The sequence below is a fragment of the Macaca thibetana genome, chromosome 18 (genome assembly GCF_024542745.1).
Source record: "Macaca thibetana thibetana isolate TM-01 chromosome 18, ASM2454274v1, whole genome shotgun sequence".
In the NCBI taxonomy this organism is placed as follows: domain Eukaryota; kingdom Metazoa; phylum Chordata; class Mammalia; order Primates; family Cercopithecidae; genus Macaca; species Macaca thibetana.
In genome coordinates, this window is record NC_065595.1 from 21,121,460 (window position 1) to 21,139,259 (window position 17,800).

Genomic DNA, 17,800 nt, shown 5'->3' on the forward strand with positions numbered 1-17,800 from the left:
CAGGATGGGACACAGAGTGGACCCACTCCAAGCACAGGGGAGAGAGGATCGAGAAGGAGGATAGTATGGTTTGGATCTTTGTCCCTGTCCAAATCTCATGTGGAATTGTAATCCCCAGTGTTGGAAGTGGGGCCTGATAGGAGGTGACTGGATCATGGGAGTGGATTTCCCCCTTGCTGTTCTTGTGATAGTGAGTGAATTCTCATGAGATCTGGTTGTTTAAAAGTATGTAGCACCTCCCCACTTTGCTCTCTTCCTCCTGCTCCCACCATATAAGATGTGCCTGCTTCCCATTCTGCCCTGATTGTAAGTTTCCTGAGGCCTCCCCAGAAGCAGAAGCCTGTACAGCCTGCAGAACCATGGGTCAATTAAACCTCTTTTCTTTATAAATTACCCAGTCTTGGGTAGTTCTTTATAGCAGTGTGAAAATAGACTAATACAGAGGGGGAACCAGACATGCCTTCAACTGAGGAGCAGAGCCTGAGACAAATGTCTGGGTGCAGGTAGTTCACGTGGGAGTAGGAATGAGGGATAGGGTAGGAGAATAGGGAAGCAGGGAAAACCAATACCAGGATGTGTTATCAAGGTAGCCAATGCTCAATTCTTCCAGAATGTTCCACAGGGCCTTATGAAATGTACCTTAAAACTGTCCTTTGAGATGAAAGAGAGAAGCATTTTCCCACTGTCTTCTGTCTCACATGGGTTAAAGATGGTCCCACACAAATTAATTCCTCCACACTTTGGGATTGTGCATGTATAAAACTAGGATGTTCCCTGAAGCACCCAGAGTGAGGCACTGTCTGGTTGTACCTGCTCGGAAGTGTGAGGGTTGGCATTTAGAGGATCTACAGTGGTGTGGAAGAAATGCTAAACACAGGTGCAAGACCATCCAGGCACAGCCTCACCTGGAAAATGCCTTTGACAATGCAATTCTGCTAGTGGAATTTGCCATGGCTGCTCATGAGGAAGGGATAAGATAGATACTATTCAGTTATCACCACAGTGATACAGGGAGAAAATTATTTTCAGCCAGAGTACCAATGTTAGTATAATGTTTGGAAAGAAGGATGAATTCTAGCTCCATGGTGCTATGATTGATTAGTAATGTCTGCTATGAGGGTAGGCAGGGGGTTATGGTAATAATGCTGTATGTATATTTACTGTGACTTCTGCCAGACCCCTTAGCTCTTCGCTCCTTGAATTACTGAGCTCCAGAAAGACCTGATTCCACTGGCATTCCATGGAATTATATTCTCTAAAGGAAGAAAAGCCCTACTTTTATACTTCCCTCCACTTACAAGCTAAATCTTGTTGCATAGTCACAAGCTTGGACAGTGTGGGCTTTCAGTTGAAGGACTGAAATTCACCTTCCACCACAGCCTTTAGGAAAGATGCTGACATTGGGGCCAGGGCTTCTCAGTCATAAGGACACTCACATGGGTTCCCAGGGAAGTCTAGAGTGGGCAGGCATAAGAACTCGGTGTCCTAGGTAAGTGGTAGTCAGGCCATCCAATAAAAACCCACAGCCACCCAAGTAAATATGTGTTTAACTCCCTGGGGGACTTAAGACCAGTCCCTGGCACCTACTTCCAAGATCAGTATCTCCACCACAGACTCCACAACTCTCTTCCAGCTAGCACCATGTCAACTAAACTCATACATCTTCCTGACATTGAATGTTATGGGCTGAATTATATCCCCAACAAAGTCCTATCTTGAAATCCTAACCCCCAGTAATTCAGAATGTGACTGTATTTGAAGATGGAGTCTCTAAAGCAATAATTAACATTAAATGAGGTCATTGGGGTGGGCCTTAATCCAATATGACTGTGTCCTTATAAGAAGAGGAAACTTGGAAACAGAAGGAAGAACATGTAAAGACTCAGATGTTTTGTTTTATTATTAATATTCCACTCTGACAACAGTTAAATTGGATGACTAGAGGACTGAATATTGATGTTCCCTCTAAGGAAAGTGATTTATCATTATGATTCAAGAGCGCAAAAGACATTCATGCCCTTTGAACTAGTAATTCCCCTCAAAGATATATATTATACAGAAATATCAAAGTTGGAGACAAATCCAGGCACTGATAAATATTTCCATGAAAATATTTATCAAACCATTATTTACAAAAGCATAACATTGGAATAATCCCAGTATTAAACAATAGAAGGTATACATAAATTATATATTTTATTCATGGAATGGAATGTTATGCAGACATTTAAATTATGTTGCTTTAAAAATAAAATAATATAGGGAAATGCATGTGTCATAAAACTATTGAAAGAAAGATACTGAGGTGTATATACAGAATGCTTTTCTGTATCAAAAGCTGGGCAGAGCCTGGGCAACATAGCAAGACCTCATCTCTTTAGAGAAGTTAAAAAATTAGCAAAGTGCAGTGGTTCATGCCTGTGAGTCCCAACCACTTGATAGATTGAGGCAGGAAGGTCGTTTGAGCCCAGGAGTTGGAGGCTGCAGTGAGCTATGATGGCACCACTATAGCAGCCTGGGTGACAGAGTGAGACCCTCATCTCTTAAAAACAAACAAACAAACAAACAAACAAAAAACTGGGCAGAAAAAATATCAGAAGAATAAGCCCCAAAATATTAGCAGCAAATTCTCCTTCCCTTGACTGACAAAGTGGAACTGGGGTGATTTTTCTCCCCCTCTCTGAACTCCTAATGTTTTCCAATGTTTCTCAAATTGAACATATATTTTAACAAAAAAGAACAATAAATTTTTTAAATATGGCATGAATAATCCACAACTATAAGTCTCTCCATGAATTATTGAGGCCTTAAGGTGTTTCTAAAACTAACAAAAATTAAGGTGATAAATATCCAATGTGGGAAAGCTGGTGCAGCGATACATTGCTAAGGGTGTTGTAAATTACTTCACTCTTTCTGGAGGGCAATCTCACAATATGTGACAAGTGCCACAAAACTGTTCCTACCCTTTGACCTAGCAATTCCACTTGGAAATCTGCCCGCATGGAAGTAACTAAGAGAAAAAGTAGTGTGTTCAAAGGCATGCATTACAGTGACATTTATAATCATGAAAAATTGGCCACAATCTAGACACCCAACCATAAAAATGGTAGATAAACCCTAAAACTGACAAGTATGCAGGTTATGTCAATATGTGGCAATGTTTATAAGAACAGTTAAATGGAAAAAGCTGAGCACTAGATATTACATGCACACAATGATTGTAACTCTGCAAAACACACACTGACTGGAGCAGGATCAATGTTGGAGGAGAATGCGGAAGAAGGCAGACAGTAGAGGATTTGGTATTTACTTTTCTGTAAAGTTAGTTTCCTACATTTTAAAAAGCGGCTCTGCACAGAATTGGGACACTTTCTGAGGGTTTTGTGAAAGAGGCCACATGAGGAGAAAAGCTTGTCCCAATCAGACTCACTTTGCGTGTATGAAGATAATCACTGGTGTGGTGAGGTGGAACTGGAAGTCATTGGCAAGGTACCAGGTCCAGCCATTGCACTGAAAAGAGAGCAGCAAAGTTCACTCTTCCTTCATTTACCAGTTCTGCTCCACACTCTCCACCTGCCTGGACTAGGAGGCAGAATTCAGTAGGGTGGGGCGAATTTCCATGGGAAGACAAAGGAAATTGAGTTAGAGATACTCATATTTCACATCCCTCATCTTGAGCCTTCTACCAAGCCTGGATGGCAGGTATTATTGCTGCCATTTTACAAAATGGAGATTCAGACACATTTTCTCTTTTGTTTAAAAAAGTAAAATGATCATAGCCCATCTCCTAGGACAGTTGTGGGACATGAACTCTGTCATGTTACAGGAATGTAAGAGTTTCTCATCATTATGGTGCAGTTGGAAGTCAGAGGGGTCAACGTTTTTCTCTTTTCCTTGCCACTCCCCATGCCCCAACTCTAGGTGGAAAGAACAAGTTCATTTAGAACCAGGGCTTGGCTCCAGATGATGTTTTGTGGAGAACCCCAGAGTTCCCATGGATGACTGACGTGGGATCGCCTGGCCAAAATGAGTTCCACAGATGGTCTGTGCTTGTGCCAGATGAGATGGTTACCAGTGTTTTTTTCTTCAGTGTGAGGAAGTCCCTGAGGGCAATTCTCTCCAAAGGGCCCTGGCACTTCTGCTTTCAAGGATCTAAGGTGGGCTGTACCTCAAAAACGTCACTGGCTGGTATCCTTGCCACTGCTTCCTGCAAATGGCCCAAATCAGTTTGCATTGGGGAAAACAGCCCAGATTATCCCCCAGGGACCCCATCACAGCCAGGCGGCCCCCACCTGCGGGCAGGTAGATGGTGATGCAAGCCTGTCCATATGGCTGGGCCTTTGCAAACGGAAGGCAGCCATCTAGTTAGTGAGTTGCTATATGCAATGATTAGGGCCCTGCCACGCTTTAGTGATTCCGTTTTCAGCCTTGATTTCAAGGCATATGTGGAACTGGTGATATAATTTCATTACAGCTATTTCACTTTCACTTGCTTCAAATTCATTATGAGGAAACTGGGGCTTTGGAGAAGCCAAGACATACATAGATCTTGTTGCTCCAAAGCAACTCGGTCAGGTCTACTTTGAACTTGAGTAGAATCCAACATAGTAAGGGTGTGATGCAATGTCCCATTGCAGTATAGACTCAACAGACGGAGGGGAGGAATCTGTCCTTTCCCTGTTGGGCAACATGGGCTGGCACAGGAACAGTGATGGGGCAGGGTCAGCTGCCTCCAGGACATGTGCCAGGATGGCTGGCCCCTTGCTGGCCACTGCTATGCCCCCCTCCCTCTGCTGTTCACAGCGGCTGCCCCTGCATAGCCTGGCAGGGTTACACCCACCCCATGACCAGAAGCCATCCCCCACTCACACAGCCCACCTTCCTACAGCATCACCAGTACTCCAGAGAAAACACCAGAATCAGGTTGGCCCTTGGAAAGTTCAGCATACCGGTTGAAGAAATGAGACGCCAGGTTTGCACCCTTCTGCCTTTCCAAAGCCAGCAACTCGAGACTCACCGCATTCTCGACCGACACAAAGTTGTTTAGTAACAGCAGATTTGTCCGCCATGCTTGCCGGCAGTTATCCCAGTGGAATTTGGGCACTTCCCAGACAGGTCCCCAGGGAACAAGAGAGAACAGTCCAACCAACAAGCACACTGAATACAGGTGAAGAGGCTGCAACCTGGCAGGAGAGAGCCGGGAGAAAGAAGGTGACTTTCCACTGAGGTCCCTCCAGTCCCCTCAGCGGGAACGTGGCGGGTGGGGCATAAGGTGCTCTAAAACAGATTGTACTGTCGGCCGCTGCCACCCAGCCACACCTCAAACGCTCAAGCATCCACAAGTTCAAGATCACTTACTGAGCACCGATCATGTACTGGCTCAGGTGCTACTGCTGCAAAAATACTGCTGTTTATTTCTTTTTTTTTAGAGACAGGGTCTCACTCACTATGGCCCTGACTTCCACCTCCAGGGCTCGAGCAGTCCTCTCACCTCAACCTCCCAAGTAGCTAGAACTGCAGGCGCATGCCACCATGTTCCACTAAAAATACTGTTATTTATTGAGCAAGTCATATAGGTGAACCACGGTGGGAGGAGCCTGCTACAGATTTCTAAACCTCAGAACAATCCTGCAAGGTAGCTGTGACCTCCCTTTTATGAAGAAATTATAGCTAAGAGAAGTTAGGGTGACTTACCCAAGGCCACCAATCACAGAGCAGTACCAAGATCTGACACCGGTTCATGTTCTTTCCACATGACCTCACAAGATGAAAAACTCTTTCTCCCTTCCCTCCCTCCCTCGCTTGCTTCATTTCTCCCCTCCTCACACCCTACCTCCTCCAAGCAAGATCTAAAGCAGCTACAAAGGGGAAGAATCAGGAGTAAGGTGTCTAGACCAGCACTGTTCAATAGAAACAGGATGCAAGCACGGCTGCCCCCAATTTTACACTTTCCAGTAGCCACAACTTAAAAAGAAATAGGTACAACTCATTTTACTATTATTTATTTAGACCAATATATCCAAAATATTATCACTACAAACATGTACCCAATATGAAACATTGTTAAGAAGCTATTTGACATTCTTTTCCCTTTTACTGAGTCTTCAGAGTCCAATGTGGGCTTTGCACACATAGCACATCTCAACTGGCCACTTATCTGGTGGCTATTTGCTGGACAGTGTGGGTTTAGAGTTTAGAAGTGAGATGGCAGCCTGGAGGCGCATACAATTCTGGCATGGATTCTGGATGGGCTGGGCTCACAGCCCTCTTCTAAAAGAATATAACTAAAAATCCAGGGTGGTTTTGGCTCAACTAGGGCAGAACAACGGCCCAGCAGTACCTCCAAACATCTGGGTGAGAGGGTGGGGTCCGGGGTGGCGTTGACAGATGGGAAGTGGCAGGACTTGGAGCGTCTCCACTTAGAGGCGCACCCCCAGCAGAGAGGGGCTCAGCACCAAGCCTCTGGTCTGCACCCGGGGACGGGGACCACTGATTCCCCTGTTCTCCCCACAATGAGAACGTCCTACATAGAGAGTGTCCGGTGGGTGGGAGGGTGGTAAGCATTCCAGGAGAGGGAGTGGAATTGTTGATCAATGTGATAGAGAAAAGGCAGGCAACTCTGTCAAGACACAGCTTCCCAGATCAGCTCGCCTGCACATTTGCTCCGGCGACAGCCTCCTTGGGTCCTAGGCACTGGGTCCTGCCATGTTTGCCATCTGACCGTGCTGCCCTGCAGCTGCCCCTACAAGTCTCCGGCCTCGCGTTTCTGATCATCCTTCCCACCATCTGTCGCCTCCCCTCCCCGGGGAAAGTAGTCAGCGCTGCTCCCTTCAGAAGCAGAGCAGAAGGGAGCATCCCCCTGCCCCCCACTCCAGGCAGCATCCCTCACCTCTGCCAAGTCCCCCCTCCCCAGGGTGCTTGTTAAAATGCAGACTTGGAGTCTGCAGGCTGTTGGGTGGGCCACGCCTTGAGTATCAAGCTTGTCTAAACTTTTCACACTGAGAAAATCATGTGATGTCTCCTCTTTCCTCTTGTCTAAAAGGGAAACGAGGGTTTCTGCTTTCTAAGATTTTTTTGACAATCTAATGAGATAAACAAGAAAACAGTTTGATACATCTAAACCACCCTAAAATGTACACGTGCTACATTTTTGTCCAAGTTTCCAAGAGAATAAAAGTCAAAGTGGGTTTTCAAAGATTAAAATGTGGGGCCGGGCGCGGTGGCTCAAGCCTGTAATCCCAGCACTTTGGGAGGCCGAGACGGGCGGATCACGAGGTCAGGAGATCGAGACCATCCTGGCTAACACAGTGAAACCCCGTCTCTACTAAAAAATACAAAAAAACTAGCCGGGCGAGGTGGCGGGTGCCTGTAGTCCCAGCTACTCGGGAGGCTGAGGCAGGAGAATGGCGTGAACCCGGGAGACGGAGCTTGCAGTGAGCCGAGATCCGGCCACTGCACTCCAGCCTGGGCGACAGAGCGAGACTCCGTCTCCAGAAAAAAAAAAAAAAAAATAAAATAAAATAAAATGTGGGATACTGGCCAGTGTGGTGGAGGGGTGAGAAGCAGGGATTCTCATACCTGGTGGGTAGGAAGGTAAATTGGAAAATGCACATTACGATGTTAAATGCCCAAAACCCCTAATTCCACCTGTAGGCATTTAGCCCACAAACAGGTCTACACACGTGCACAAAAATATATACAGATTGTCCCATTGTCTAAGACAGCAAAGAGTTACCTCCATGCCCACTAATGGGGACAAGTTAAATACATAATGGTACACCCCACCGTGCCGTACTGATAACCTTTAACATCAGGGATGTGGGTCCTTGTGTGCTAATAGAGAAATAGGCCAATTCTGTATTATAAGTGAACACATCACATGCAAACAGTGAAGTATACAGTGCAATCCTACGCGTGCAGGAGAAGAACAGTGCTTATATGTACGTGGAAAGTTTCTGCAAGAATTCCTAAGAAACTTAAATACAGGTGTCCTGCAGGGAGTGAGACTGGAAGGGGGACCGATTATTTTAGCTATAACCTTGTGTTATAATTAGACATTTTTATCACAAGGTATAAAAAAAAACACCCTAATTTTTAAAACGTAGCTGCTAGTTGACATAACCAGGCAGTTCCACGGTTCTAGAGCTTTACTCTCTTCCTTTCCTGTTAGATAATCTCTGTCCTGACTTACCCCTAGAAGTTAAGTTTGGGGATTTTATAATCACTTGCAATAGCTCCCAAATGGTCTCCCCGTATCTGGCCCCTACAGCCATTCTCTGCCCTGCAGCCAGAGTGAGTCTTGCAAGATGTAAATCTCCCCATGCCACTCCCTTGCTGGGATCCTTCAAAGCTTTCTGTCTCAGAACAACAGGAAGCGTCCTTAGGGCAGCCCCTGCCCATCTCTGACCTCATTCCTCCCACTGTCCACGTGGCTCGCTTCACTCCACAGAGCACCTTTGGGCTGTTTGAGGCTCTTCAGACACTGTGACACTCCTCCTTTCCCAGGACCTTTGTGATTCGGTTTTCCCAGAATGGACCATTCTTCCGCCACAGGATTTTCTTTGCTTAGAACATTCCTTTACTTTCTTCTAGGCTCTGGCCAAAAGTCACCTCCCATGACTGCCCTTCCGGAGAAAGCCTCCACCTTGCTTACTTCGATTGATTGATTGATTGATTGATTGATTGATTGAGGCAAAGTCTCATTCTGTCACCCAGGCTGGAAGGCAGTGATGCAATCACAGCTCACTGAAGCGTCCACCTCCTGGGCTCAAGCAATCCTCCTGCCTCAGCCTCCCAAGGAGCTGGGACCACAGGCATGCGCCACCACACTGGGCTAATTTTTTGTATGTTTTGTAGAGATGAGGTCTCACTATGTTGGCCAGGCTGGTCTCAAACTCCTGAGCTCAAGGGATCATCCCACCTTTGCCTCCTGAAGTGCTGGGATTGTGAGGCATGAGCCACTGCAGCCGCCTCGTCTCCAAATGATCACTTTGTAGCAGCCATCCTCCCTGGCCTAGCATACATTTATTTGCATGCTGCAACTTCAAATTGCATATTCATTTATTTATTGTCTGCCTCTATTCACTGGAATGTAACCTGTGGGCTGGAAGGCACCTTTGCATGGCTTATTAAAACTATTCTCAGGGATTAGGACAGTGCCTGGCACAAAATGGGCCTCCAGTGAACACAGAATGAGTGAGTAAACAGATGGTCTGACCCCGTCCTCCTGGAGATAAGCAGACAAGTGATAAGTGCTAACCAGGTAGCATCAGTGAGTTATACCAGCACACGTGAGAACCTCAAAATGGCCAGGAGCATGACTCTTTTGTCACTGGGGTTACCTTAGTGAAGGTGAGTTCGAGTTGTGGGTTGGTGACAGTTCCCTCGATTTTCAACACAGTTTTTTCCCAGGTTGGACTGATTGTCTCCCTAGCTCCCACTCTGACCTGCCTTCCTTCCAGAGTTCCCCAGCTCAAGAATGCCAGCACCACCTGCCATGTTGCTCAAACCAGAAAATTCCTGAGTCCTTGATTTCTCCTCTCTCCATTCCCACTGCCAATTGCCAGTGAAAACCTGCTCTCCTGCCCAGATACTGCAGTAATTTACTCACTGGGGTCCTTGCCTTACAAGGCCTCACTACCACCTCACTCTCACCCCGTGCTCCTCCTGCCCCCACTGCTGCTCTATCCACCTTGGAAAGAACCTCTCTCTGCTCAATACCCAGCTCCAGACTTTTACCCTGCAGTAGGTTTCCCAAAGCTGGACGCAGTGGCTCACACCTGTAATCCCAGCACTTTGGGAGGCCAAAGAAGGCAGATCTGAGGTCAGGAGTTTGAGACTGTTTTGTTTCTCAATCAGTAAAGGCCAAAATGAGCGAAGAAAGTGGCAGCCTTTTATTTGCAAATATGCATACACTCTCGGACGAGGTTCTCTGGTCCTCAGGTGTGGAGGGGGGAGCCAGGGAAGTCGCGCCGGCGCTCTCGGGTGATGTTCTCCGGTCCACAAATGTGGGGGGCCGAAGAAGTCACGCCGGCTCCTGCTGGTGGCGGACTTTTATGCCTGGGAGCTGGAGGGGGAGGAGTTTGGGGTGTGTGTGTAGGAGTGGCTGCTTGAATTTCGGTGTCCCCGGCTTGACATCATTCTGTGCAGGCTCAGTTGATTTGGTTCTTTTCCCGGGCGCGGGAATTTTTCCCGGGCGTGGGAAAATCTGTGATGAAGAACCCGGAAACAACAGGAACTGCTCCATCTTGTTCACCTTCCTCCATCTTGTCCCTTTTCCCTCACCCAAACAGAGACCAGCCTGGCTAAGACAAGAAAGCCTGTCTCTACTAAAAATACAAAAATGAGCCAGGCATGGTGGTGGAACCCTGTAATCCCAGCTACTCAGAAGGCTGAGGCAGAAGAATCGCTTGAACCCAGGAGGAGGAGGAGGTTGCAGTGAGCCAAGATCATGCCACTGCACTCTAGCCTGGGTGACACAGAAAGACTCCATCTCAAAAAATAAATAAATAGGCTGGGCATGGTGACTCATGCCTGTAATCCCAGCACTTTGGGAGGCCAAGGTGGGCCTGAGGTCAGGAGTTCAAGACCAGCCTGACCAATATGATGAAATCCCGTCTCTACTAAAAATACAAAAATTAGCTGGGCATGGTGGTGGGCGCCTGTAATCCCAGCTACTCGGGAGGCTGAGACAGGAGAATTGCTTGAACCTGAGAGGCGGAGGTTGCAGTGAGCTGAGATTGCACCACTGCACTCCAGCAAGAGCAAAACTCTGTCTCAAAAAACAAATAAATAAAATAAAATAAAATAAAGTTGGTTTCCCAAGCAGAACCCACCATGCCATTAGATCCCCTGCCCCAACCCCCACCTAACCCCTCTTAGTATTCATCACCATGACCCCTCAGCCTGTATGCCAGCCTCTCACCCCCAGAAAACCTCAGGGCAGGACAGGCTGCTTACCCCAGTGCCACACACCCAAAATATTATTGAAATCATAAGCCTTCTGTCCTTCCCTGGAGGAGGGTTAGATTTTATAAAGCTTGGAAGAAACCACAAAGACCGTGGTGAAAAGAAACCAACAAAGGTCTATGCCTTAGCTTGTCCCCATTCTTCACCTATTTGATGGAAAGCTTAAAAGGTATAAATAACAACCACACTAATAATGATAGCTCCTACTTATTGAGGGCCTACTATGTGTAAAGCACGCTTCCAAGTTATTTACATACATTATCTCACTGAATCCTCACAAGAGTCCTATGAAGTGTCACTATTCTTCCCATTTTAGAGATGAGCAAACTCAAGCACAGAAAGACTGAGACACTTACTCAAGGTCACTCAGCTGCTGTGTGACTGAGCCAGAATACACGCTCAGCCGCCCAACTACAGAGTCTGCACATGCCCACTGCATTTCACTAGCTCCAAATATTATGACAACACTCCTCTTCCTATTTTGTGACAGTGTGGAAACAAGATGAACGTGAACCGGGAGTCAGGAGTGCTGGCTTCCAGCTCAGCAAATAACCACAACGTAGAAAATACATCAGTGGCAGGGTTGGATGACATGAGCTGAAGTTTCCTTTTGTCCCTTAACTTTGTTGTTTTTGTTTGTTTGTTTTGAGACAAGGTCTCACTCTGTTGCCCACACTGGAGTGCAGTGGCACAATCTTGGCTCACTGCAACCTCCACCTCTGGAGTTCAAGTGATTCTCCCACCTCAACCTCCAGAGTAGCTGGGATTACAGGCATGTGCCACCATGCTCAGCTAATTTTTTGTATTTTTGGTAGAGAAAGGGTTTCACCATGTTAGCCAGGCTGGTCTCCAATTCCTGACCTCAAGTGATATGCCCCCCTCAGCCTCCCAAGGGCCTCCCCAAAATGCCTGGGATTACAGGCATGAGCCACCGTGCCCAGCCCCTCCGCCCTTAACTTTGGTTGTCTCATTCCATCACTGCTACTCTGCTACCACTGATTCCATATTCTGCCCCAATGTTGGAATCCCTTCTGCATCAACCAACCACACATTCCTAAAGAAGACCATTGGCCACGCACGGTGGCTCACGCCTGTGATCCCAGCACTTTGGGAGGCCAGGACGGGCAGATCACGAGGTCAGGAGTTCAAGACCAGCCTGGTCAACATAGTGAAACCCCGTCTCTACTAAAAATACAAAATATATATATATATCTTAGCCGGGCATGGTGGCAGGTGCCTGTAATCCCACCTACTTGGGAGGCTGAGGCAGGATAATTGCTTGAACCCAAGAGACGGAGGTTGCAGTGAGCAGAGATGGCGCCACTGCACTCCAGCCTGGGTGACAGTGCGAGACTCCGTCTCAAAAAAAAAAAAAAAAAAAAAAAAAATTGTCATTCTTCTTGCCTCCCTCCCAGCAGAATGACCATGGCCCAGAGCTTCGACCAAGTTCCTCTCGTGGTCATGTATCGTTTTATTTTTATCATTACCATTAGCACTCTGATCTACAGGATCCAATTACTACTAATTTGCAGACAAACAAATTTTCCTGTTGAATACAGATTCCATGGAAATCTGACAGTGCATTTATTGAACTCTGCTGCCCATCAGCTGAGGACTAAGGATGTTTTTGCCAGTGGAACATACCAGTTTTCATGGTATTTTTCCCAATAGAATTTGAACCATATTAAACCAGCTTAAATCAACTGTATTTAGGGAACAAAACTATTTCAGTTTACTTTTCTTTGGAAATTCTTTTATTGTTTTTTTTTTTTTTTTTTGAGACGGAGTGTCGCTCTGTCACCCAGGCTGGAGTGCAGTGGCCGCATCTCAGCTCACTGCAAGCTCCACCTCCCGGGTCTACGCCATTCTCCTGCCTCAGCCTCCCGAGTAGCTGGGACTACAGGCGCCCGCCACCTCACCCGGCTAGTTTTTTGTATTTTTTAGTAGAGACGGGGTTTCACCGTATTAGCCAGGCTGGTCTCGATCTCCTGACCTTGTGATCCACCCGTCTCGGCCTCCCAAAGTGCTGGGATTACAGGCTTGAGCCACTGCGCCCGGCCTGGAAATTCTTTTAAAAGAAGGTTAAAGACAGAAAACTAATAAATTATTACACAGCAATGAGGAATTGAGAAATTATGTAAATAAACCTACTGTCAGGCCTCTGAGCCCAAGCTAAGCCATCATATCCCCTGTGACCTTCTTGTATACACCCAGATGGCCTGAAGCAACTGAAGATCCACAAAAGAAGTGAAAATAGCCTCAACTGATGACATTCCACCATTGTGATTTGTTTCTGCCCCACCCTAACTGATCAATGTACTTTGTAATCTCCCCCACCCTTAAGAAGGTTCTTTGTAATCTCCCCACCCTTTAGAAGGTTCTTTTTAATTCTCCCCACCCTTGAGAATGTACTTTGTGAGATCCACCCCCTGCCCACAAAACATTGCTCCTAACTCCACCGCCTATCCCCAAACCTATAAGAACTAATGATAATCCCACCACCCCTTGCTGACTCTGTTTTCGGACTCAGCCCACCTGCACCCAGGTGAAATAAACAGCCTTGTTGTTCACACAAAGCCTGTTCGGTGGACTCTCTTCACACAGACACACGTGACACCTACCTTGCCAGGCGACTGAGAAAGTATCTGAGTATGACTTTAGGGGTTATTCCTTTGTCTGAATTCTGATGCATCTTTAAAAACGACCTTGCACTTAACCAACCACTAAAAGAGAAAGAAGAATTGTCACAGGAATTACTTATCAATAATACAGTTCACTGATTGATTCATTTGGTTGTCCCAATCTGGATAGAATAAATTATGATGCATTAACAAAGCACCTCCAAGTCTTAAAATAATTTTTTTTTTTTTAGATGGTGTCTACCACCGTCACCCAGGCTGAAGTGCAGTGGTGTAATCTCGGCTCACTGCAACCTCCGCCTCTCGGGTTCAAGCAATTCTCCTGCCTCAGCTGGGATTAGAGGCGCCTACCACCACACCTAGCTAATTGTTGTATTTTTAGTAGAGACGGTGTTTCACTATGTTGCCCACACTGGTCTTGAACTCCTGACCTCATGATCCGCCCGCCTCAGCCTCCCAAAGTGCTGGGATTACAAGTGTGAGTCACCGCACCCAGCCAAAAACAATTGGTTTATTCTTGCTCATGCTGCATGCCCAGGTTGACAGAGCAGCCACCGTCTGAAACCTCACCAGTGACCATGGAAGATGACAACAGCCTTCTGGAGGGCCACAAACTAGCAATGAAACTGTCTAATCTAAAAGTGTCACGTTTAAAGCTCTTAGCATAAGAGTTTAAAGCACTTAGCATAATGGCAATACCAGGTACCACTTGGTCAGAACTAATGATGCGACCCACCCAATCACAATGGGGCCAGGAAGTGGAATGTTGCCAGGTGCCCAAAAAGGAGGGAGACAGAAAGATTTGTTGACCACTATTAACAACCACCATTGGGTCTTTTGAAATAATAACACCAAGACTTTCCATTTGTGTAGAAGCACGTGACTTTCAAAGTACTTTCGCTAATGAGATTGCTTTTCCTTCTCCAGTCGTACCAAACTACTTTGCAAAAACCGTTTGTTGGCAGGACCCAGTGACTCACACCTGTAATCCCAGCACTTTGGGAGACGGGTGGATCACCTGAGGTCAGGAGTTCAAGACCAGCCTGGCCAACATGGCAAAACACCACGTCTAATAAAAATATAAAAATTTGCTGAGCGTGGTGGCATATGCCTGTAGTCCCAGCTACTCAGGGGGCTGAGGCAGGAGAATCGTTTGAACCTGGGAGGCGGAGGTTGCAGTGAGCTGAGATCATGCCACTGTACTCCAGCCTGGATGACATAGCGAGACTCCATCTCAAAAAAATAAATAAATAGTTGTTTGTTGAGTGAATGATTGAATAGATGAATAAACAGCTCTATTAGGTAAAAAGGAAGATACTATCATTCCTGCTTCTCTGATGGGAAAAGTGAGACCTACAGATTATTAAGAGGGTTGCCCAAGATCGCAGAATTCTTAACCAACACACCCTGATGACAAATTCATTACCCAGAATGTGCAGCTAAAGAAACCAAAGTGATGCCTTTTAATTGCAACTGGATGGTAAGCAAGTATGTGAGTTTCTCAACCTTTTGACATTTGTACCAGCGATCCTTGTGGGTGTTTCCCTAAGGAGCTAATGTATTTCCTATTGCGAAACAAAGCCGTGGGTTGGGTGGGACTTGGAAGGGATCAGGCAGGGTTGGAGAATGTCTCTATTCTCTGCCTGCCAGATTTTCCTTTGAAAAGCAGCAACTTGGACTCATTAAATAGGAACAAAATTTATAGAGACATCTAAAAGACAGTGCTAAGAGGGGGAAGCAGGGCAGCCAATTCTGATTCCGGCCTCCTCTTAATTTCAGGAAAGGATAAATCAGGGCAATTCTTTCTTTTCAGAGTGACTGGCTCCCGCTCTGCCAGCACGGTTGCTAAGCAAAACCTGGGCCTCGTTGTGTGTGTGGGCACGCACCTCCCGGCTTGCAAGTTCATCAAGAGAGGGCTACAAGAAAGGCTGGCAGGAAAACAGGCTGTAAGCAAGATAACTAGCTCCACGGGGCTAAGACCCAAAGACTTGAACACACTGCAACAGAGAAAAGCACGCACTAGTGATAGATGAAGTCAGCCCGAGAGGTAGGAGAGGATTACAAAACAGTCGCCAACTAATTATTCTTCAGGATAATCAGAAGGCTTTGGTTTTGCTATGTAAATATCAGTGACAAAGTGAGTAAGACATGGTTTCCTTGTGAAACAAGCTACACTTAAGCTCTAATTCTAACCTTACTAGCTGTGTAGACTTGGACAAATCACCTCATTACTGAACATCAAGAAGTTTCTCATCTGTAAAAATGGGGATGGCCGGGCGCGGTGGCTCACGCCTGTAATCCCAGCACTTTGGGAGGCCGAGGCGGGCGGATCACAAGGTCAGGAGATCGAGACCACGGTGAAACCCCGTCTCTACTAAAAATACAAAAAATTAGCCGGGCGCGGTTGTGGGCGCCTGTAGTCCCAGCTACTCGGGAGGCTGAGGCAGGAGAATGGCGTGAACCCGGGAGGCGGAGCTTGCAGTGAGCCGAGATCGCGCCACTGCACTCCAGCCTGGGCAACAGCGTGAGACTCCGTCTCAAAAAAAAAAAAAAAAAAAAAAATGGGGATGATATGTGTACCAGCTTTATAGGTTTATTGTGAGAATTGCATGGGATAAAAGATTTCAAGCTCTTAGCATAATGGCAATACTAGGTATCACTATTAATAATGGTTCCATTGTTCAAAAGAAAATGTGAACCTTTGAAAGTAATACAATAAAAACTGAAGGAAAAGGAGAAAAAGACAGTCACGGAGACTGATGGTGAGAAATGGAAGCAAACAGAGATAAAGAGAAAAGAGATGTACTTCTCCGTCTCTAGGCTGCTGTCAGAATCCGCCCGGCTTCCGCCACCTCTGTTGGCCTCAGCTCTTCCTGCCTGGGCTCACACAGAGCTTTTCAGGCTTCAGCAGGCACAACCCGGAGAGCTTCTGACAGTCCAGACTGCTGGACCCATGCCCCCAGAAAGTCTGATTCAGTGGGTCTGGGGTGGTGCCCAAGAATTTGCACTTCTACCAATTCCAGGTGATGCTGGTGAATTTGCAGTGGGATGGCTGTCTGAGGACCACTGGCATAAGGCAAGGCACGGCCCTCCCTGACCCCAGACCAATCCAGGTGGCAGATACGTCATCTTTATATATTTGTAGTTTTCTGGGCTGTTTGGTATCTCAATAGCCTTGGCCTGTGCTTTAGATATCTCAGGACTGACCTGGTGGCTTCTCTGGTGTCTCCGATTCCCACTGATGATCCAGAGATGACCAGTGGCCTTTCGTGCCCTCTATCTTTCCATCCTAGTGACAGCTTTTCTAGTCTCCAGATTGAGTTTGGCTTCGGTGCCTGCCATCCTGATCTGTCTGTGCCGGTGTCCCTCCCAGGGCTTGGACCCTGCCAGTCAGTCCCATCCTAGCATACAGTTGTTTTTGCCTGGCTTATAGGGAACAGAGTTCTGGTCTTTGCCTGCTGCCCTGTGGGCAGACCTCCCCGTTCTCCAGGGGCCCACTCCCGGTCTTCTGCAGCTGGGCTTCCTCTGCCTGGTGAGACCCAGTGCTGCCCTCTTGGAAAGTCTGGAACCCAGGGGTTCCCCTATCACTGCTGGTTTGCTGCATACTGTGGACCCTGAGCCTGGCCTGTCTGGGCTACTTGCCACCTTAATGGATAGGTCTGAGCTCATTCTGCATCCCTCTTTCTCAGCATTACCACAAGAAACTCACACACCAGATTCTGGAGATAAGACAAGAAATCATTCATTTCAACAATGACTTATTGAACATACTCTGTGGCTACCACTGCCTCAGTGACCTGGTAACACAGCAGTACACAAAACAGAAAAACAAACTTTATGCCTTACATTCTACTGAAAGGACACAGACAATTAATCAATCAAAAATGGCAGCTATAGTATGTGGATAAATAGAAAAAATGAAGTCTAGAAGGCTGGGTAGTTGCACTTCAAAGAGAGGGGACGAGGAAGGCTTTGCTGTGTAAAAACTTGAAGGAGAACAGGAATCAAGCAACCAGGCTGTTAGGGAGGTAGGTGGCACAGAAGGTGGCTGGTGATTAGTAATCCCTTACCATTGTTCTGTGCAGCATGGGAGCTAGTTCTCCCCTAACTGGGTGGGTCACACACATTTGAATTTAATGACTTTTTTTTTTTTTCCCAAGACGGAGTCTCACTGTTGCACAGGCTGGAGTGCA

The 17,800-nt window shown here is 46.7% G+C and overlaps 1 protein-coding gene across 1 annotated transcript in view; it reads right to left on the reverse strand.

Moving 5' to 3' along the window:
- LOC126941443 (O-acyltransferase like protein-like) overlaps positions 1-17,800 on the reverse strand; it is a 76,829-nt gene that overhangs the window by 12,971 nt on the left and 46,058 nt on the right. The window contains exons 8-10 of the mRNA XM_050768071.1: positions 13,590-13,691; positions 5,018-5,183; positions 3,431-3,510 (exon numbers count right to left, since the gene is read on the reverse strand). Of these exons, the coding sequence (XP_050624028.1) occupies positions 3,431-3,510; positions 5,018-5,183; positions 13,590-13,691 (348 nt within the window). The remainder of the gene's footprint in view (positions 1-3,430; positions 3,511-5,017; positions 5,184-13,589; positions 13,692-17,800) is intronic.